Source organism: Scleropages formosus, chromosome 20 (assembly GCF_900964775.1).
Source record: "Scleropages formosus chromosome 20, fSclFor1.1, whole genome shotgun sequence".
Taxonomy (NCBI): Eukaryota; Metazoa; Chordata; class Actinopteri; order Osteoglossiformes; family Osteoglossidae; genus Scleropages; species Scleropages formosus.
The window spans coordinates 23422874-23444794 of NC_041825.1; the positions used below are offsets into that span (position 1 = coordinate 23422874).

A 21921-nucleotide genomic window follows, 5' to 3' on the forward strand; every position below is an offset into this window, starting at 1 on the left:
CTGGCTGCAATACCCCTGAGCAATGTACTTGCCCTAAAATTGCTCCAGTAAAAAAAATACCCAGCTGAAAATGAGTAAAAAATTGCCTTTTTGAAGAAAAGCATCATCTAAATTAATAAACGTAATGATTAGGGTTGTGATCTGTGCTTCTGTGCTGTCTTAGCACAGAAAATGCAGCAAAACTTGTTTCTCCAAGACCCTAAACAAGAACATTGAAACTGGGTGAGCCATAAGTAACCCATACTTCTAGTAAAACTGTGGGTGTCTGTGAGTGAAAGGCTATAATGTCATCATTATACAAAAGTTTAAGTGTAATTGAATTTTGAAAAGTTTTTTGATGTATTATAAGCTGTTCTACCGTCAAAGACCTGATGAAAAATAAATACAGAGGATCTGGTCAGCAGTCAAGGGCAGCTCTCTTTTCTATTCCAGCACTGTTGTATCAATACCCTTGGCACAAATAAAAAAAAATTGTATCTGAGCTCTGCTTCGAGCTCAGTTTTATTTAAAAAAGGCATCTTCAATCATAAAAGCTTTAGTGACCAAAAATAAAGGTTTTTAAGAGTTCTGGTTGTTTACACTCTGAATCCATGATAGTGTTTGGCATTTGAGAGAACTGACAGCAGGCATATTACAGGACAAAAACTCAAAACTACATAGACACATATGGATGATGGACAAGAACAGGTAAGAATTTCACAATCACAATACATGATGTTTCATTTGATGCTAAATGTTACTTGATGTATAAATATCTATCCACAAGGTTTATACAGATGTACAGGGTGCGTATGCCTGCACAGGTGGTGTCTATACGTCCAAGTTACCCCGTCCAAGTTACCCCGTCTAGACTCATACTGCTATTCACACGTGTTCCACAGTCAGCTGTCAGTCTAGCTCTCGACAGTTTTCATGAGCCTGTGGAGATCCAGAACATGCTTCTGTGTTACTACAGTAACACCAAGCTGATGTGGCCTCCTCTGAGAGTCCTGTACCCCTGTATACACTCCAGGAGGTGTGTGTGTGTGTGTGTGTGTGTGTGTGTGTGTGTGTGTGTGTGTGTGTGTATATGTTCCAAGGGGAGGCTCACTCCGCCTCCTGCTTGAGGTTCTCCACAGATCGCTGCAAGCCCTCTGTCTCCACGACGGTCGGCTCAGGTCCACTGGGAATCTCTTCCTCCACCTCCTCCACCTTCACCTTCACGGCAATGACTGGTGGGGAAAAACCGTGGTGAATTTATTCAGTATCAATTTATTTACAGACTGCCGTACATGTGAATGTGTCGTACGGCAGCCTTCAGCTTACAAACATCTGGGATCAAAGAGAGAAGAATTTCTAAATGTAACATTACCTTTTAAACTTTCCTTGAACTTACTAGGCTTACTAGGTAAAATGTATCTTGGTATATTATATTATGTAGCGCAAAGGGCAGAGCTGTCTAAGTACTTGCAGTAATCTATATACGTTAAAACTCAGACAAGAGGCATAAAACAAGAAGGAAAAAAAAGGAAAAAACCAGGTGTGGGTTGTTAAGATGAGCAGGGTACCAGCCAAGGTCCCAGGAACTAATAAATGGTGCGATGAAAGAACAAAGAACTGTTTTCATTACATGATTGTGGGTGTAAAAAACACTGAATAAAAGGTCGCCGCTTCGCGCCGTTCGGAGAGTCACTGTGGGCTGACATAGTGCAGGCACAGGTTTCCACTGGCGGGGGCCAGTGCAGGACATTTTCAACCCGAAACGGAGGTCTCTCAGTCTTTATTTTGCATCAAGTGTTTGTATTATTATTCCACAATTCCTAATATGTTTTTTGTAAATCATAATTCATAAAGAATTATGAATAAAGGCATTCCTTCACTGCTGACCAGTTCATGTCATAAACATGCAATGGCCCTTGGCTTGTTATTAATCACCAGTACCCTAGAACTCCAAAGAGGAGCTGTAAACACTGTAGGAAGAATCTGAACTGGAGGTGGCACAACAATCACTCTGTTTGGTGCTCTTTACTGCCCTCTACTGCATGGACACAAACACGGGTTGCATTCATGCAGCATCAAGCAGAAATCATAGAAAACAGGTAAGTGGAAGGGAGGGGGAATCGCAATTAAAAATAAACAGAGTGGAAAAATGTGCCACTTTAGAAAATATGATGATTTGGTGTTCTCATCACTATTTATTAAAGTGGTCGGAGGGGTAAGGGAACAGTTCCTTAAGAATCTTGTGACGTGGTCTTAGTACTGCTTCTACGGTATGATGGCGCATCCAGACCCTGGCAAAAAAAAGGTGGTGCTGGAAAAGGTGACTCACTGTCATCTCCCAGTTCCTCTGCTTTGAGAGACGGGTCACTGCCTGGAGAACGCTGGCGCGCTCGAGGTGGGGGTAAGTTTTTGGAGATGAGGTTAGCCAGTTTCTTCTTCACCATCTTCTTCTCTGGAATGGCATGAGAGTGGTGACGAGGATGAGAGGCTGGGAGGAGTGGACGGATGAATCGGAGGATCGGGACACGAACGAAGATGAACTTCAAAAGCTCAGCCAATAAGAGAGCAAGTGGCAATGTGCGATGTCGGAGATAGTCGAACATACTTTTTTTACCCAGGAGTTTGGGTTTCTTGGGCGCTTCTTCTCTTGGTGCAGGTTCTGCAATTGGGAGAGAAAGGATATGTCAGTGTAGTAACAGGATTGTGACCAACAAGTTGAGCATTTTTCCAAGCCAGAACCAGTACTGAAGGACTAGATCAATTATTCCTTGCCGTTGATTAACGAGGACAAAATTAATTTAAAAATCATAGCTTCTTACCCAAAGTACAGTGTAGACCCAATACAATAATACACAGGGAAAGATGTTCAAACCCATGTGCCAAAATTAAGGGGGCTGGACACAAACCAACCATGCCACCAGTACCCCATCCTTCCTAAAACCCTATATACCACCCAACCAACCTCAGAATATCTCCCTCCACCTACAAATCAGCCCACATCATGGACAGGTACTACCCTCCTCACTAGGAGCCACAGCGAGCATTTCGCTGGGGTTGTAAAGTGGGCACCTTCCTTTGTTGATGTTTCATTGAATTGAGCCCACGACATCTCCAGAAGGCTCAACTGTGAGATCTGGCATCCCAGACCCACCCCCCTCCATGCTCGCGGCGTAGTCCCAGTGACTCCACCCACCAAGAAACCTCCCACTCCAGCCATCCGTTAACCACCAACTAACCAAAACCCAACCAACACACCACATCAGCACATGGAGGCGACAAGACTTAACATTTGATATTCACATACGTGAATACCCCCCAACAACAGATCTACTTACCCCAAACATTCTGCTGCCTCCTTATCCACAACCACTGACACATTCTGTATGTATATATTTTAACTGGAAAAGCTGCAGTGGTGTCCCCACCTTCCCCTCTCCTCCTGCACTAGTCCTGCCCTTACCGGAGGCAATGGGGGGCTGTAGCTGGTAGCCCGTGATTTCACACCAGCCCACGGGGTAGATGTCGGGGGACTGGTAGTCGACCCATTGGTCAAACTCGGGCTCCCAGCCATCAAAGTGCAGCAGAAGCAGGCGGCCGGCACAGCGCCTCACGGTGGCTACGCACACGAGCCGCGGCTCCATCAGGTCCACCGCCTCCAGCTTCATCCCTGGGGCAAAGCCGTGGCCGGGGCAGTCCTTCAGGAGAAGACAGAGTCGTCACAGTAAAACAAGATCTATTATCTGTTTTTGAGCCCTTCCCACCCTCACCCAGCCATCAGAGTTGCACCAGTAGTATATGGACTGGGAATGCAGTCTCAGAGGGTTCCCATGTATACAAGGACAGGTGTTTCTACTGGACTCACTGTGTTGAAAAGTCTCGCCGGTGCAGCGATGGCTCCAGTCTCCTCCAAGTATTTGGGCCAGGTGAAGGTCACCCGGTCATAACCTGTTGGTGACACAGACATGTGGCATTTACACACCTGCCTGCATGAGGTTCAGTGTTGACAAAACAAGTCTCACTGACATGCTGGGGGATGCTGCAGAGAGCATGACAACAAAAGCAGTTTTTAAAAACGTGACTTTTTCAGGACACCAGTTCAAGTCCTGTTCAACTCAGGTTCAACACCACTCTCAAGGGTATAACAGCAGAGATCAAAACCTTTTGGTTACAAGTCTGTTTGGAACATGGAGGTGAGCCAGGACATACCAGCGGGCAGCGTGAGGGGGATCTGGTTCTTCTCACAGAAGCCCACAGGCAGTATGGCGTGGGAGGATGCATGGTAGCAGAACCAGCCGTCCTCTGTCTCCACCCCGTCGAGACCCACCATCAGGTATCCATCCAGCAGTACCTAAGAGACAGACAGATGGTGAGAGAGGATGGTGGACGTATGTCCTGTGTAACACGGCACATTCTAGGTCACAAAATCCCTGAAATTTCAGCCAATGGAGCAGCAGGGTGTAAAACAGACCGAGGGTGGATGTTCTCTGGGGAACACAGTACTTAGTGTGGGACGAGTATGCTGAGGTGCTGCAGAATGGATAAGGAGAGTGACTGCAGAGTGTGTTTGTGAGACAGAAAGAGAGATGGAGCACCTTGCGCACAGTTGCCACACAGATGTTGCCCAGGTTGAGAGGGTCAATGGCCTCCAACTTCATCCCCTCCTGAAAGAAGCCCCCCTCCATATACACAGTCCGGACCTGAAACGCACAGCCGCTCACAGTCAACCCAAATACATATCACAGCAAAATACACAAATCTTCAAGTCAGTGTACTGCAATAACTCAGCACACACACAGAACGACGACTGACAACATACAGACATTTCAGACAGACACCATAAACACAGTATATGAAACCATGAAATAGACTAACAGAAATACAGCATTCTACACAAACCTGTGTGTGTGTGTGTGTGTGTGTGTGTGTGTGTGTGTGTGTGTGTGTGTATATACGTACACACATACACACTGTATGAACCCAGACATTCAAGGTCCACACATGGACAGCCTGACCTTTTTGAAGAGGTGGGGGACGCTGTCGCAGTAGATCTTGCGGAAAGTTGGGTGGCTGCTCATGTCCACGCGCTTGTCTGAAACAGAGAGCAAACGTTTCCCTTTCCTCTCCTTTTCCTCGCCCACAACAGATGTCAAGGCCCCCCCACAGCCAGTGCTTACCGCTGCTCTTGATAACATGGCCCACCTTGCGGGACCAGCCTACGGGGTGCAACAGCGGGCTCCACATGTGGCACCAGAAGTCGGAAAGTGCCTCGCCGCCAGCCTCCAGCCCCGCGTCCTCGTAGAGCAGCCGCAGACGGCCGCCGATCACCGTGTCCACCACAGCAGTGCGCGTGCGGCTCACCAGCGTGCGGTCCACCACCTCCACGCGCATGCCCTGCCGGAACGGGTACTTCATGTTCTCTGCCATCTGCAAGGGAAAAGAGGGAATAAGAATCAAACACAGAGGCATCCATACTGGGCACAATACTGTGGGGCTCACACAACACAGCACCTTACGATGTTAGCGTTGTACACAAAGCTGCTTGCAACGATTTACCCATATATACTGCTTTAATACATCAATTCAGGGTAGACACCAAGACCAACATACAACAGTGTAGGCGGGGGGGGGGGGGTTTCAAACATGGGAATTCAATTACAAAGTGACAGCTCTAACCACTACACCCCTGCTACTCCTACACCCTCATGGCTGTAATTGACTCGACAGTTCTGAGCACCAATACAACAATATGACCAACAATACAAACACACAGTGAATGGACAATGTAAAGCCCTAACGCTCCTCTTCATGACACAATCAGCTAGACTGTACGGACACTCTGGCCAACTTAATAGGTACACCTGGTTGGTACTATGCATGTGTACCTAATAAAGTGGTCATTGAGTGTACAGCCTAACTACTTTCTATTCAGTCAGGTTGGGTCAGGCCAGCATGGGGGTCTGAACAGGTCTGGTCAGCACCTTGATGTAGAAGTCGACAGGCAAGGTGTGCGCTCCCACCAGCCGGTTCATCAGGTACTTCTTCCAGTTTTTGATGCGTTGGTGGACGGCTAGAGGACAGAGAAACACATTGGCATCCAGAAGCTGATGTGTACTCCCAAAGCCTACGACAGGGCAAGCCCGGCCACTCACACTGAGGAGGCACGAGCAGTTTGCCGTTGACAGCACACCAGCCAATGGGGTGAATGTCCACAGTGCCCAGGTTGCACCAGAAGTCATGGCTGGAATCATCTTCAAAGCCCTCATAGCGCAGGAGGGCCTTGTAACCTGGCAGGAAGGCAAGTGGCCACAGTGGTGAGCTCTCAGGGCTCCACTCGGTCATTTACACAGCTCAACAGGCTCAACACAGTGTGCCCCATATTTTTAATCCACACAGGGGGACCAGACTGTGATACATGACTGTGGCTCCGCCCATCGGCACCCCCCAATGGTGAACCTGCGAGACAGATGATGGAGGCAATCCAGTAGACCTTGCTGGGCAGTACGGCATCGCTGTTCAGGACTTCCACCTTCAGCCCCACCGTCACATCATCCCACTGGGAGTAAAGCGGTACCTGCGGGACAACACTGTTCAAATATGGGGTTTCTTGAAGATCACATGGCAAAACTGCTAAGATGTACACGATCACTGATATAACCTCAAAAGTATGTAAATGACCACAAAAATTCATGACTGGAACCTGGGGCATATCAGGGAAAGATCTCAAGTTTTTAAAGATAGGACCATGTTGATGGTCATGTTTCAAGCTTCCATTGAGATTTGCACCACCACAGCTAAGTATTCTTCGGACATAAAGCATCAATCCAGTACCCAAGACAGAGCCTACAGAGGGACTCACGTGTCTGAAGCAGGTGACGGGGGCGGCATCGAAGCCATTCTCCGTGAGGTAGGTGCCCCAGTCGAAGCCAGTAGCCACCGCTGAAAGGGTAAAGCAACATGTCAGTAGCTCATTCATTGTGGATTAAAATGCCTTCTCAAAATGTACACCACTGCAATTAATATTTGGTGAAGCCTCCCCTGGAGAAGATAATAGAGCTGAGGCCCTTCCTGTAGTGTGAGGCTAGAGGACTTTTGGAGGGCTCTTGGATACCTCCTCCATACAAAACATTTCAAGATCTTTGAGAGTCCTACTTTTGCACTTGTGGACTGCACTCTTACATTTACGTTTACATTTATTCATTTAGCAGATGCTTTTGTCCAAAACGACATATCTCAGTAAAAGTACAATTTATGCATTACATTAACAGAAGGAGACATAGCAGCAGACATGAAAGTCTCAAGCAAACCAAGTTTGTTACCTACCACTTGATACACAGAGATTCATCGTTCAAGTACGTGCACAAAACACAGGACAGTCAAATCCCAATACCCTCCTACCAATTTTTTCTTTATTTTTTTTTTTTTTTTAAATATTATAAGATACACAAATAAGCAAGTACAATGCCAGAGTAGTGGCTGAATAAAGGTTGTATCTGGGGATGCTTATGGGGTCACGTACGATGCATGAACAGTTACACCGTAAATGAGCTGGAGAGATCTTGGACAAAGTAGATCTGGAAAAGGTGAGTTTTCAGACCCTTCTTGAATATAGACAGCGTTTCCGCAGTTCTGAGTGAGAGGGGAAGGTCATTCCACCACAACGGACCCAGAACTGAGAACCTCCGAGCTTTATTTTTCGTGCATGGGACCACCAAGCGAGAAGAAGTAGATGAGCGAAGGGGCCTGGCTGGGATGTAGTGGTTTATTAAGTCTTGTAAATGGCCGGGAGCAGTTCTATTGATGCATTTGTACACAGCAACCAGGGTTTTGAATTTGATTCAGGCAGCTATAGGAAGCCAGTGCAGAGAAAAGAGTAGAGGAGATACATGGGAACACTTTGGCAAATCAAACAACTCATGCAGCAGCATTCTGTAGAAGCTGCAGAGGTTTGATGGCATTAGCAGGAAGGCCACACAGGAGGAAGTTGCAGTAGTCCAGACGGGAAGTCACCATGGCCTGGAGAAGTAGTTGGGAGGAGTCAATAGTGAGGTAGGGACGGATCCTACGAATATTATGCAAGATGTCTCTGCAGGTCCGGGTTGTGGTTTCGGTATGTTGAGAGAATGACAGACTCGCATCAATAGTTACTCCCAGACTCTTAGCGAAGGAGCTAGGCGAAATGAGTGAGCTGTCCAGTTTGATCGACAGGTCATGACAGGAGGACAGGCCAGCTGGGAGGTAAAGAATCTCTGTTTTCAAGAGGTTGAGTGGGAGGTGGTGATTATACATCCATGAAAAGATGTCTGACAGGCAGGCAGCAACACGTGCGGAGATATCTTACGTACCAGGTGGAAAGGAGAGGAAGAGCTGGGTATCATCACCATAGCAGTGGTATTTGAATCCATGGGAGGCTATGACCGGACCGAGGGAGGAGGTGTAGATGGAGAAAAGAGGACCCAATACTGAGCCCTGCGGAACACCGGTTGAGAGAGGCAGAGGAGAAGAATGAGAGCTCCGCCATACCACTTGATAGGATCTGTCAGAGAGGTAGGACTCAAACCATCTTAGTGCTGCACCTTTGATCCCAAGCTGGCTAAGAGAGGAGAGTAGAATCCGATGATTGACAGTATCAAATGCTGCAGACAGATCAAGAAGGATGAGGACCGAGGAGAGGGAGGCAGCTCTAGCAGCTTGGAGAGTGTGAGATACCGCCAGAAGGGCAGTCTCAGTGGAGTGACCAACTTTGAAACCAGACTGATAACCATCGAGGAGATGGTTCCAGGTGAGGAAATCAGACAGTTGATCACAGGCTGCCCGCTCTAGGGTTTTAGACAGGAAGGAGAGGAGAGAGACGGGTCTGTAATTTTCAATCAGACTAGGGTCCAGGGAGGGTTTTTTTTAACAGAGGTGAAATTAGAGCGGTCTTGAAGGCAGCTGAGAAACAGCCAGAGGAGAATGAGGAGCTGATGATTGTAGAGATGAAGGAGAAGAGTTGCAGGGGAATGTTCTGAAAGAGTGATGATGGGATCTGATCAAGCGAGCAGGTGGTGGCTCTGCGCAATATCAGGAGGTCAGCGACTTCAGATTCAGAGAGCAGCTTGAAGTTGGAGAGGATAGCTTCGCAGGGAAGTCCAGCGTGAACCGGGCAGGTTGACGGTGAGAATTTATCAGTGATCGCTTTGACTTTGTCTCTGAAAAACAAAGCAAAGTCTTCAGCAATGAGATAAGAGGGAGGAGGAGGTGGCGGGGGACACAGAAGGGATGAGAAGGTGGCAAAGAGTCTGTGTGGTTTTTTTGGATGCAGACTGTATTCTGTTGTGGAAGAAGGAGGTTTCAGCTGAAGAGACGGCAGACTGAAAAGCAGCTAAGAGTGACTGGTAAGCATCCAGGTCCGATGGAGTTTTGGATTTACGCCATCTTCGCTCTGCAGCCCGCAGTTTGGTCCTGTTAGCACGTAACATATCAGATAGCCATGGGGTAGCAATGGGGTGTGCTGGTCTAGAAGACAGAGGACAGAGAGAGTCAAGGGAGGAAGATAGGGCAGAGAGTGTTAGTGGCATCATCTGCAGATACAGCCGAGGATTGCGCAGCAGAAGGGAGAGTGGCCAGAGTAGCAGAGGCAAAGCAGGAAGGTGAGAGAGATTTTAACTTGCGGCGAAAGGTGACAATGGGTGCAGGAAGAGACGAGGTGTTAGTGGTGAGGGAGGGTTGAAAGGAAATGAAGAAGTGGTCAGAGACATGCAGTGGAGTGACGGGACAGCCACAGTTGCAGGAAAATACAAGGTCAAGACAGTTGTCTTCTTTGTGAATAGCAGGGGATTGGGACAGGGAGAGATCAAAGGACTGTAGGAGCAACAGAAGGCCGCTTGCATGGATGTCATCGACATGCAGGTTGAAGTCACCCAGGAGAATCAGCGGAGAGTTGTCCCCTGGCAGAGAGCTCAACAAGTCATCCAAGAAGCGGCTAAGAGGGCCAGGAGAACGATAAAGGACAACCACAACAAGAGTGATTAGGGGGGTGATAGAGACAGCATGCCGTTCAAAGGAGGACAGATCATGCAAGTGAAGAGGAAGAATAGCGTATTCCCACCATGGAGAGATGAGCAGGCCTGTGCCTCCACCTCGGCCAGAGGAACGAGAGGTGTGAGAGGAGTAGTAATTAGTTGAGAGTGCTGCAGGTGTGGCTGAGTTGTCTGGGGTGATCCAGGTTTCAGTTGGGGCCAGGAGGTCCAGTGAGAGATAGGACACATAGGCTGGTATGAAGTCAGCTTTTCTCACAGAAGACTGGCAGTTCCAGAGTCCCATAGAGAAAGTCAAGCAAGATGGAAGGTTTGACACGTGAGGATAAACCAGATTACTGTAGCAGCGAAAGCACCCAGGTCTCTGGCAGTGGCGAAATCGCATGGCTTGCTTACCATGGAAGACTTTGATGGCCGACATGTTGGATGCATGATCCCTTGAGGACAGCTGTAATGGTGGCCTTCCTTGGTGAACTCCCGCAGGTAGACTCCCTTGTCTTTGCACCCCGGGGCTTCGCACCAAGAGGCTACCGCAACCGCTGCCACTATGGGTCACCAGCTGCTATTTAAACCGGGCTACTGCCTATCAGCTGACTTCCTAATCGAAACCAAAACTACACCAACAATGGCGACCAAAACAACCAACCAGACGCAATTAATCGAACCACAGAGTCACACCCACTCCCGCTACGGGACACAGAAATGATCCGGAGAACGGTTGTCCTAACAAGCCACTAAATACTATTTAAACAAAATAATTACAGTGCCATGCAACGCTACACAAACACACAATCGATTGTATCTATGAACCCGCACAGCTACAAGACACGAATGCGCAACGGGAAAAAGCGGTAGCAAAACAACTACACTTACCCGAAACACCACGAACAGCAGCAATGCACCTCGAACGCAAAATATAACGCACAATGCTCTTCAGTTTTGACCACCGGTTTTCAGTAGGATTCATTCAAAATATTCCACTGGAAAAATTTAGACACCTTTCTCAAGGGTACAAGAGCAAGACACTTACACAAATGTAACATGGCAATCTTCAGGATCCAAGTCTGTTGACCATACCTACCATGTACCTCCTGTCCAAGGGAGGTTGTGGGGCAATACAGAGTACGATAGGCAAACTCATCGTTTGGGTTTCTCCTTCCATGTAGGAGACTGGCTAGGGATGTGAGGGAGCTGATCAAAATTCAAATCCGCTGAATACGGATCTAAATTTATAAATCCGTACGGATGTGAAAGCAGATGCGGGTTTTTTTAATGAAAATTAAAATGGAAAGTAATGTTTTTACTAATCCAGATGCACATATAAATTAAAAGAAAATAAATACTTATATGGGGGCGCAGTGGCGCAGTGGGTTGGACCGGGTCCTGCTCTCCGGTGGGTCTGGGGTTCGATTCCCGCTTGGGGTGCCTTGCGATGGACTGGCGTCCCGTCCTGGGTGTGTCCCCTCCCCCTCTGGCCTTACGCCCTGAGTTACCGGGTAGGCTCCGGTTCCCCGTGACCCCGTATGGGACAAGCGGTTCAGAAAATGTGTGTAAATACTTATATGCATTAAACTTTACACACAGGAGTAATTTTTTCTTTTCAGCAATTTGAAAGAAACAAAAAAAAAAAACCAGTTTATGCTCAAATTAAATATTAGTAAGAATATAAGCATTCGTTAACATCAGTACGAGTATTTCCACTTAAAATCTCAAAACAAGCTGCATATATGTGAACTTACGTAAATCATCTTACATTACACAAAAGACAATGAAACACATGGATTGCAAAACGTTAAAGTAATACTTATCACTGCACAATCAATATGCAAATATACACAAATCACTGAGTAGCCATTTACAGATATAGATGTGTATAGTGGTGTAGTACAGTTCTGTAGTACAATACAATCATTAATTGTCACAGTCTCTCCCAAGTGCCCCTACACTGTCAGACAGTGATGCATATACTTACAGTACTGTGAAAAAGTTTTAGGAACTTGGGAAAAAAAGCTGTAAAGTAGAGGTTGCACAACTTCAGAGTTGTTTTCGAGTCGACAGTTATGTGATGAAAGTCAAGTCGATGTCGACTAATCGCTGATGACGTCATGAATAAAAACACATGAGAAGTGAAGGCTTTGCAATAGGGCTGTCACGATTACTCGATTAATTTCGAGTACCCGGTTTAAAAAAAATCCTTGAGTACAATTTGCCGTGCCGTGCTTTACTTTAATAATTTTGAATACTCTTAATTTGCACTCCGTTTAACACACGACCGAACATGATATATGTATATTTGCATTATAAAGAGTTTCACCACTTAAACACCCGTCAGAGAACACAATTTAATGGAATGTAGATGATGATAACTTCACATTTTGTCGGAGTTTAAGGCGTGAATATATCCACGTTTCAAATGTTCACATTATTTTTCATCATGATTTCATAACTCAAACTCCCGCTTGGGTTAGCATGTTTGATGGTTACTAATCACACAAATCAAGGAATTATAACCCTTACAAAAATTAACCACGGCTTTATTTTCAATTTTGAAATGCAAAGCATGACATATTGTTCACTTGATTCTATTTTTATTGTAAAAAAAAAAAAAAAAAAAAAAAAAAAAAAAAATACTCGAGTACTCGCCAAAATTGTCTGATTACTCAATTACCAAAATAATCAATAGTGACAGCCCTTTGCAACAATCGACAACCTGTATTCTCAAACTGAATTCATATGCTCACAACAGACAGCTCAGACATAGGATATATATATATATATATATATATATACACACACACACACACAAACAAACAGGTTGCAACTCAGCAGCAACACAATAAGCTTATGCTACATCTCCCATTTAAGTGCAAAAGAATGACTGATGCAAAATAAGTAACGCTATAAAACTTGGGTCTGTGTACGTTGCATTCATGTGTTTTTTTATTCAAAATTGAAAAAGAAAAAGCGAATTACGATGCCTTCATTCGTTTTTGTTAAAAAATTAAAAACAAATTATGAATTAACGTTGTTTAAAAACCATTTTTTTGCTCAAAATGTAAAATATTTAAATTATGCCTCATTTATAGTTTCTTGCCATCTTGTTTTTTGACTTTGAATTATTTCATTTTGTGGTATTCTTGAACAACCTACATGTAAACGAATTGAAACCGCTCATCATGCATCACAGCTTCATCGAACATCCTGGCTTCGCTCCAAGTTATTGATCATAAGTTCATAATGGATCACTAGGTGCTTTTCCAAAGCAGCAAGAGTGACAGTGAGGGACGATGACATGTCCACTGAGAAAATCGGCAGTATTTTTCACGTGCTACTTCTTAAATTTATTACTAATTATTAAGCGCAGGTGGTAAAAGCATGGTGAACTGCTAGTTTACATTTATTTAGCAGATGCTTTTCTCCAAAGCGACTACCAATGAACTCTATGTAGTGTTATCAGCCAACACACCTTATTCAGCAAGGTTACTTACACTGCTAGATACACTACTTACAATGGGTCACTCATCCATACATCAGTGGAACAAACTCACTCTCTCACTCGCACACTATGGTGAACCTGAACAGCATGTCTTTGGATTGTGGAAGGAAACCAGAGCACCCAGAGAACATGCAAACTCCACAGAGACTGAGTGGGGATCAAACCCATGTTCTCTCATACCACCCAGGTGCCGTGAGACAGCAGCACTACTAGTTGTAGTGCTGTGCCGTTAGATTGGAAATATTATGCACTTTAGGATATTCATCATATTTGGTATTGTGAGATTTTGATTTCTACAGTTTGCATGATTAAACACACACACACTTTCTGAACCGCTTGTCCCATACAGGGTCACAGGGAACCGGAGCCTAACCTGGCAACTCAGGGCGTAAGGCTGGAGGGGGAGGGGACACACCCAGGATGGGACGCCACTTCATCGCAAGGCACCCCAAGCGGGACTGGAATCCCAGACCCACTGGAGACCAGGACCTGGTCCAACCCACTGCGCCACCGTGCCCCCCTCATGATTAAACAAAAAGAAAATTAATAGCCAAGTCCTTTTCTTTTTGTGTGTGCTCAGCAACAATAAAAAGCCATTTTTCTGCCTTCAGTATTAAAAAAAAAAAAAAAAATTAATGAAGGCATTGGACACGGACCAACTTGGGGAGGAAAACAAAACTGACGCATGATCTATGTACTGCAGCTAAAGGTCTAATATCTTTGACAATGAAATTCACCAGCAACTTGATGACTTGCAGCCGTCTTGTCTTCATTACGGCAGGGCGTTTGGTGAAGTCGCTAACTGCTGTCAAGTGACAGTAGCACAGGCTTCATCTTTAGCGAAGTATTTCCACACAATTGATGAACCGCTGCTGGTTTACTGCAGTGACCCACCAGGCTCCTCACCTGTTGTTTTCTCGGAGGCGTCCATGTTGTTAGTGTCATAATCACGTGATCAGCGACTAGTCCAGGTTAAGTTTAAAGTGTCATCACAGAGCAGTAAAGCCGACAAATTGACTAGTCTGTGCAACCCATACTGTAAAGTTAGAATGATTCAAAAATAACGCTCTTTATTAATAAACTTCCTACAAAGCTCAGTAACCATCCATCGTCAAGCGCTTGTCCCGAGGACGACCACCTTGTGTCTTGTTGCTGTAGTCACTCTTGCCATGGTGTAAGATATAAGAGTTAAACGGTCACATCTGACAAAACCTCACATATTCTGCGTGTTTGTCCCTCACTGTTTTATTGCCTCTATACAGTTGTTTCTGCTTCAGTTAACTGGTGAGCCATACAAAGACCTCAAGTTCTCTATTTAGAAAGTGGTTTATTACTATTTTACTTTCTTTAACGACACACAAAACCCTTACTGTAATACTGTAACTTTTTGCAAAAAGAATGCTTGGAAATCTAAAACATGCTCTTTCCCATTGACACAAACGCAGAAGACACTAAATAATCGTCTAAACATATTTGTGAAACATCTAAGTGCCTAAGACTTTTGTACAGTACTGTATAAAATAAAGCTCTTAATGAGCTCAGTTGCTTTGGCTACTTTTTTCCTCATCAAATTTGCATCCACCGAAAAAGCACTGATACAATTCGACAGATTTTGGGTCTGCCAAAAACGTTTGAAGTTCAACAACATTTGAATTTGAACGTTGTCGCATCCCCAGAGGCCACTCACCGTCTTGCCCAGTCATGGTGCCATTCAGCAGCTGTCCAACTCCCTGGGAGTACAGGAATGTCCCGATTTTTGAGGACCAGGCAGCCTTGTGCAGCACCTTGGCCTTCTTGGTGGGAGGTTTCCCCTGGAGTGGTCATGTGGCACAGTCAATGCACCCCACAACAGAAAAACCATCAGTCTTGATCCAGCAGAAACGTTTGGCGCCAATGTCATTTTAGAACCACTGCCCTGGCCAGTTTGGTTGAGGGGCTTTGTGAGGATGGGGTTAGACAGGGATTAACATTCTGAATGATACATCATCATCATCATCATCAAGGGTTCCCCTCCTCTTCCCTGACTATCCTTCATCCATGATCCCTCTCTGAAGCAAGGCTTAAGGCAGACATAATAACACTAGGTTAACTGGTCATCTATTTTATTTAAAAAATCAACAAGTCTCAAAACAACAGATGCCCAACACTAATAGTGCTTACATGGAACCTTCAGGGTAACCCACTATGAACGATCATATTACAAATATGGGTGTAGACAACACATGGGCATCTACCTAGTGGTACCAGATCCAGCACTGCACCAACTACAGCCCTACCTGACTCAGCAGGCCCTCCCTCACCTGTAGCCGTGCCAGTATGGAGGCCTTCTTGGAGTTGGACGAGTAGGAGCGGGAGCAGGAGACACTGCAAAAGCGCTTGGTCTTGGAGAAGAAGGTGTCCTTGGTGCCGACTATTCCACACATCTCACACACTGCTGCAGGGACCAAACAGAGGAGGTGACAGCACAAAGCTGTGAGACACCCAGCAGGCAGGAAAACAAGGCTGCAACTGAGGGATCATACTGGGATTGTGGTTGAGGATTAGATCCTATGAACCTTATCTGAAGTTCGCCCCACCTTTTACAAAAGCCTTTGAGTGAGAAGAGTCTGGTGAAGCCATGGAGAGTAACTTTTAGATTTTCCTGAAGCTGTTCTGATGAAACATTTGGCAACTCGGGAGGTTTGGGCAGATTATATAACACACACTTAGATGTTTGTGTGGCAACGCTAGCACTATGATGGGAAGTGGGAACAGACTACCACATGGACCCTCACCTGGTCCATCCTCCCTGGGGGTGTGGTCTGTGGAAGGGGAGCTGGAGGACTGCAAGGGAAACATCCCAGCTTCATCTGGCCACACTGCTTGCTCTTCATGATCATCCACCTCCTCATCCTCACCATCCATTTCTTTTGGCTGGGGAGCACCAGTCCATGTGCTGTCTCTCTCCTGTGAATGGAGTACAGAACAGGGTCAGGTAGGGTCTTCTCTGCCATAACTATGACAACATGACCATTTCACCTGTTAACAAACACACATGGAGGGATAAATAATGACATGATGGTATCAAAACAGGGCAGAAATCCAACTCTGTATGATGGATATATATTTTTTGCACTCCACATATTTCATACCTTTGGTAGCATATATTGGTAAAATGTTTGTACTTTTTAAAAGGAAGATTTGGGAACCAAGAAAAAACATTAATGCAACTGGTTATTTGAAAGCACTATGTAACAGGGAAAAACTGTGACCATTAACTATGGAAATCCTCTAAAATTCATATTAAAAACAATCATGCCTTACATTTCTGCATACATTATCACAAAATTATTTTAAGAGTTAAGCCACCTGGGTAAAAGTGGAGAATCAGCACTGAGTTACATTTACATGTATTCATTTAGCTGACGCTTTTTTTTCCCAAAGCAACCTACAATGTTAAACTATTCACAACTATTTACCCATTTTTATAGCCGAGTAACTTTCACTGGAGCAATTTAGGGTAAGTACTTTGCTTAAGTAGTGCCGGAAATGGAGATCGAACCTGCGACCTTTGGGCCCAAGGTCAGTTGCGCTAATCACTACACTACCAGCTATCCCAGTTACTTCTGTAAAACCCCCTTGAAAAATCAATGCCATTCAATAGATCCCAACACAGATACTTCTGAGTACTTAACACAAGCTCAAATCAAGAAAGCATACAAGACGGATTACACCAACTATAATGATATTTATGCTGAGAAAAACAAAAATGAGCAAGAAAATGTTCATTTCTAGAAATGAACAATGTGCCAACACATTCATGAACCAAATAAAATACAGTGACGATAATTCACACAAAACACCAATGCATCAGACAGCGAAAACAAAGACGGCGAAGATGTCGGTGTGTGCCGCAAGGTTATGATCCAGAAACCTTTGTGTGGAGATGAACACAGGCAGGATTTAGGGGAAATATGTCAAGGCTTCATGGACTGGTCAGCCTTGGAGGGCTATCGATGTCTCTCTGGCTCACTGAGGACAGGCACGAGAACCCTGAGTCCAGATGTCCTGGTGGCAGATCAATTGGCGCTTTTCAGCCCTGAGAGTGACGGTGTCGAATACAATACCCCCAGGCGATGCCAGTAGAAGGGGTGAAGAGGAATGGCACTTTGCAGGTTGTTTGGAGAACCTTCGATTTTACAGGATGTACAGCATCGGAACATGCCTTCCAGGCCTCCACTATAAAGCCATACATTGGTCCAGAAAGCAGGTCCATTTAGCAGTTCTTTCCCAAAATCCTCTCTTGTCTGGTACGCTTTTGGGGCTTGTCTTTGATCCAAAATTTTGGTATGAACCTTACAATTTACGATACTCCGACAGACCGAAGGTCCACGTTTCCAACTTTCTTTTCTGTATTTATGCCTGTTACTTTTCCATGACCAAAATTATATTTATGCTAAGCTTTTATTCACAGCAGCTTACATAGCATGCAATATTACCTTATTATACTCCTTCATGCTTTATTGGAGTAATCTGCTGTCATTGTTATAGACAGAACAAGGCAACGACTGACTTGGAGGATGTTTTTCGAAGAACACACAGGATCCCCCCACACACACACAGAGCTCATAAAGGGCTCGCTCTGATTTTTGCTCTCCTTTCCAGTGGAGGGAACACAATCCCAGACACCTAATGAAGGGTGGACTCCATGAAGTAATGGCCTCCTACTCTAATCATATTTGAAGCAACAGCTGTGCTACTACTCACCTCCTCCACACTCCTGGGCTCGACAGTCACACCACGCCGCTTAACCTTGGGCAAGCACTTGCTACAGCGAGGGCCATCCTCGGGACAGCTGGGACAAGGGGGGCGTATGAACACTGTTGGAACAGCCCCTTCCTTCAGTTTCAGGGATGTTTTAGACGACAACTTTGCCGAGAACAAGGGCCTCGGTTCGAAACAGTCCTTGCCAAAGTGGTCACTGCACAGGTGCGAGGATGGCTTGGCTGTCCAGTTACTTCGAGTCCGTTGCACCTGCTTCTCCCACATCCGGTGCTCTGCTGAGTCTTTAGGGAATCGGAACAGGGTGACATTGTCTTCATGTGTCTTTGCACAACCATATGCCACACACCGGTTGGGCATTTCTTTCCTTCTTATTTATTTACAACAGATCAACTCGGGCGGGTGGGAGTGGGGGGGAAGGGTTCAACAATCGCCTAAACCCAGCTTCCTTGTGCTTCAGATGATGTCATATCCACTTTCTTGAGAAAATATGCTGTGAACCCAAGAGCAAAATTAAAATGTAGTTTTAGTTTGAGTATCTGGATTAAACGTCTCCTGCAGGAGCCTGTGAGCTATTTGCATTTAATGAGATGTTGATTTTAAATTAATAAAATGTCTTGAATTTCAGATCTGGATCCTTTTAATAATTACATACTTGAACTATAAATGCTCCTGCTGTGATTTCACTTGGATTATTGTACCTCATGGGGGGAGAATTTGAAGGAATACTAAAGCAAGCAAGTGTTGGGACTGGAATGCTAATGAGACGCCACACTAAGAGCCTCAGGGTGATGATCAAAGCAGCTGAAACCACCTGTCCTTTACAAAGAATGCCAAAGCCCTGCTCGTCTCCTTAGACACAGGTAGGCAAAAGCTCCTTAGAGAAAGTACGCAACTATTTTGCATGCACACTGCATAGTGGTTCATCACGGGGTAAGAAATTGTAAGCTGATGGTTGTTGGTTCAAATTCTGCCGTAAACATTGCAGGAGTGTAAACAGATAAAAGCATTAAGTAAGAGAAGAAGCATTTGAAAGAAAGAACTAAGTAATGGTGAGGTTGAGACTCACCACCTGCTCTTACAGGAAGGGCATTAACGGTATGGGAAATGAGAAGCTAACAGACTGTAAGCAAGAAGAAGCTCACGGTCAAGTCTCAATGCACCGATCTGAACTTGTTCCATGAGTCCACAGAATTCATTGTAACGCAAAAGCTAACCGATCCACAAAGGACATGCAGAGAGGCAGAAATGCAAACAAGCTCACTGTTTCATTTGACCCTGATAAATCTGAGGAATGTAAAAGAAATGCATCTACAATGTTTAGCCCTAATTCTGATATAAATGGAAAAATATATTTGAGCACATTTGCTGCTATGACACGAGGCCTAACTTGAGGAAATAAACCTACCAGATGCCTACATCTTAAAATGAATAAGAAGATTATCTTGCCAGAGATGACAAGGCTCTGTCCTGCTTTGCTCTGACATATTATTGTCTTAACAGATCCACTTATTCCTGTTTATATTTTAGTCAATACAATATACATAAGAAAGAGTTGGACATGTCACTGCTATAACAAAACAGATGCAGAGTTTCTAAAACACACCAATATAACATTCAAACACATAACTGTTCACTGATCTCCCTGGCCTGGTAAAGAAACACTGAACCAACACAAATTAATCACGTAGTAGCTCTAAGGCTGGCAGAATGTGTCTAAATATTATATACACATATACAGAATTTCTGTAGATGTATCATTCATCATCTCGCCGTTTCAGTTGGTCTGTGATCCAAATTTAACTTTCCTTGCGTAACTGCATTCGTGAATAACAACATGCACACAGAGACAGACGGGTCATACTGAATATGTCATGATATTCACTACCTTAAACAAATACCTTCACACTACACAAGCAGTCAGAATGTTTCTATAACGATACACTGAATCATGATCGTTCTAAGCAAAGGAAAAGAGCCAAGGAAAAGGTAAATTAAATGTTGTAAAATGTAAATCAGCCCAAAAAAAGTGTGTCGTACGCTGCGCTAGCCAGTTCACGCCGGGTGTGTTTCGGTTGTTTTCTTGCTCGTCTTGAAGGTGTTCACTAGGCTTCGCCAAGAAACTACTTAATTCTTAATAAATCCACAGGATATTACAGGACTATCCACACACAAGCTAAAAATTCCGTAGGCAACAAACATACAAAGCGGAGAGAAGAGGGAAGAAAACAAAAAAAACCACCTCACCCACTCCATGCTGAATTCGTACGTGCCTCATTTGAGCACTGCCATTGGCTACGCCCGAAATGTGCTTCTCCAATTATAGTTGGCGCGTAAAAAACTAGGGGATTTTGGGACTTGTAGTTTAGTAAACAGAATGACAGGCGAAGAGCGAGACACGTGTATCCAGTTTTTGTTTGGATTAAATAAAGTAAAACATATATAAAGGTGACAAACACAAAGTATAAATACAAACAAATATAATATTCTACGCCACTAAAGGGTCTTGCTACCTACTTTAGATAATAAATTCCTTTTCTTTACCGGTTGGTTCCATGGTGTAATGGTTAGCACTCTGGACTCTGAATCCAGCGATCCGAGTTCAAATCTCGGTGGAACCTAAATTTTCAAACCTACAACCATGAACGACTCAAATATATACACACACAATGTGTACAATCGCTTGTCCGGAGCGGGATCGCGGCACCACATACAAGGCGCAAGGGTGTTGGTTTGAAACATTACATTCGGAAATCAGGTGTGTTGACCTGCACCGTTAGTCCCTGCATTTGCCATGTGTTGCTCAATGAAAGAGGTGGATTTTTGTCTTTGTGACCACTATGAATTTTCTTTTAGAACTGAGCACCGCCTTGAATACCACGATTTTAAAGGAAAGACGTCACTTAATGACACCGCTCCTTTTTTCACCATCACCACAGAGCAATGGAAGACAAGAAGGGAAGGTATCACTCCAGGTCCCTCCCTGGTCTGGCGATTCAGCATTTGGAATTGGGACCTTAATTCCTCTCAATGGCCGTGCAGGCTTCAAGTCGGGAATTCACACTCGATTGTGTTCTAGTAACCAGGGAAAGTAGAAATTACTGTTCAAACTGGTCAACTATTAATTAACTTGAAGAATATCTGGAAATATTAATAACAAAAAGAAATAATAATGTACAACAATTTATTATCCCTTCCTGGATCGGGGCCTTGGCGTGGCAGAAGGGCTTGCGTGATCTAGGGATCTCTAGAGCTATGTCGTTAGGAGCAATATGCTCCTGGTAGGGTCTCCCAGGGCAAACAGGTCTGGAGTGAAGATCCAGACTAACATGATCCAAAAAACCCCTATGGAAAATGGGAACAAAAGAACGTTTACCCTGCCCAGAATAGGGTCACCGGGACCTACCCCTGGAGCCAGGCCTGGGGGAAGTGTTCGTAGGCAAGCGCCTGGTGGCTGGGCAGCTCACGTAACCCAGCCGGGCTCAGCTCGAAAAGGCAACGTGGGGGACCATGCGGGTCCACCACCCGCAAGATTCAACATGGGGGTTGGGTGCGATGTATACCAGGCGGCAGGAAAGGGCTGGGTGGCGCATGGTGTCGTGCCCCCTCGCAACAGAAACTGGTTCTTGGCACGTGGAATGTAACTTCAATGGGGAGGAAGGAGCCGGA

General features: G+C 45.0%; 1 protein-coding gene and 1 non-coding gene across 6 annotated transcripts; one reads left to right on the forward strand and one right to left on the reverse strand.

Moving 5' to 3' along the window:
• Positions 1-70: 70 nt before the first annotated feature.
• Positions 71-20564, reverse strand: l3mbtl2 (L3MBTL histone methyl-lysine binding protein 2). 5 transcript variants are annotated; one of them, XM_029246767.1, is made up of 19 exons: positions 20500-20540; positions 18238-18745; positions 16266-16437; positions 15792-15925; positions 15179-15302; positions 6836-6915; positions 6433-6550; positions 6129-6263; positions 5958-6046; positions 5154-5403; positions 4992-5068; positions 4572-4676; positions 4186-4327; positions 3842-3924; positions 3440-3674; positions 2585-2638; positions 2309-2467; positions 1070-1211; positions 71-1031 (listed from the first exon to the last, which is right to left on the reverse strand). In XM_029246767.1, exons 2-18 carry the CDS (start codon positions 18610-18612, stop codon positions 1087-1089), a joined length of 2457 nt encoding a protein of 818 aa, XP_029102600.1. In that variant the 5' UTR covers positions 18613-18745; positions 20500-20540; the 3' UTR covers positions 71-1031; positions 1070-1086. The 5 variants fall into 5 exon arrangements, with proteins under 5 accessions (XP_029102600.1, XP_029102601.1, XP_029102599.1 ...); XM_029246768.1 differs by having other exon boundaries at positions 2309-2431; positions 20293-20515; XM_029246766.1 differs by having other exon boundaries at positions 20293-20515.
• Positions 20565-20801: 237 nt separating this feature from the next.
• On the forward strand, positions 20802-20873 carry trnaq-cug (transfer RNA glutamine (anticodon CUG)). The gene has a single exon. It is a non-coding gene; the product is annotated as a tRNA-Gln (tRNA).
• The last annotated feature ends 1048 nt before the right edge of the window (positions 20874-21921 follow it).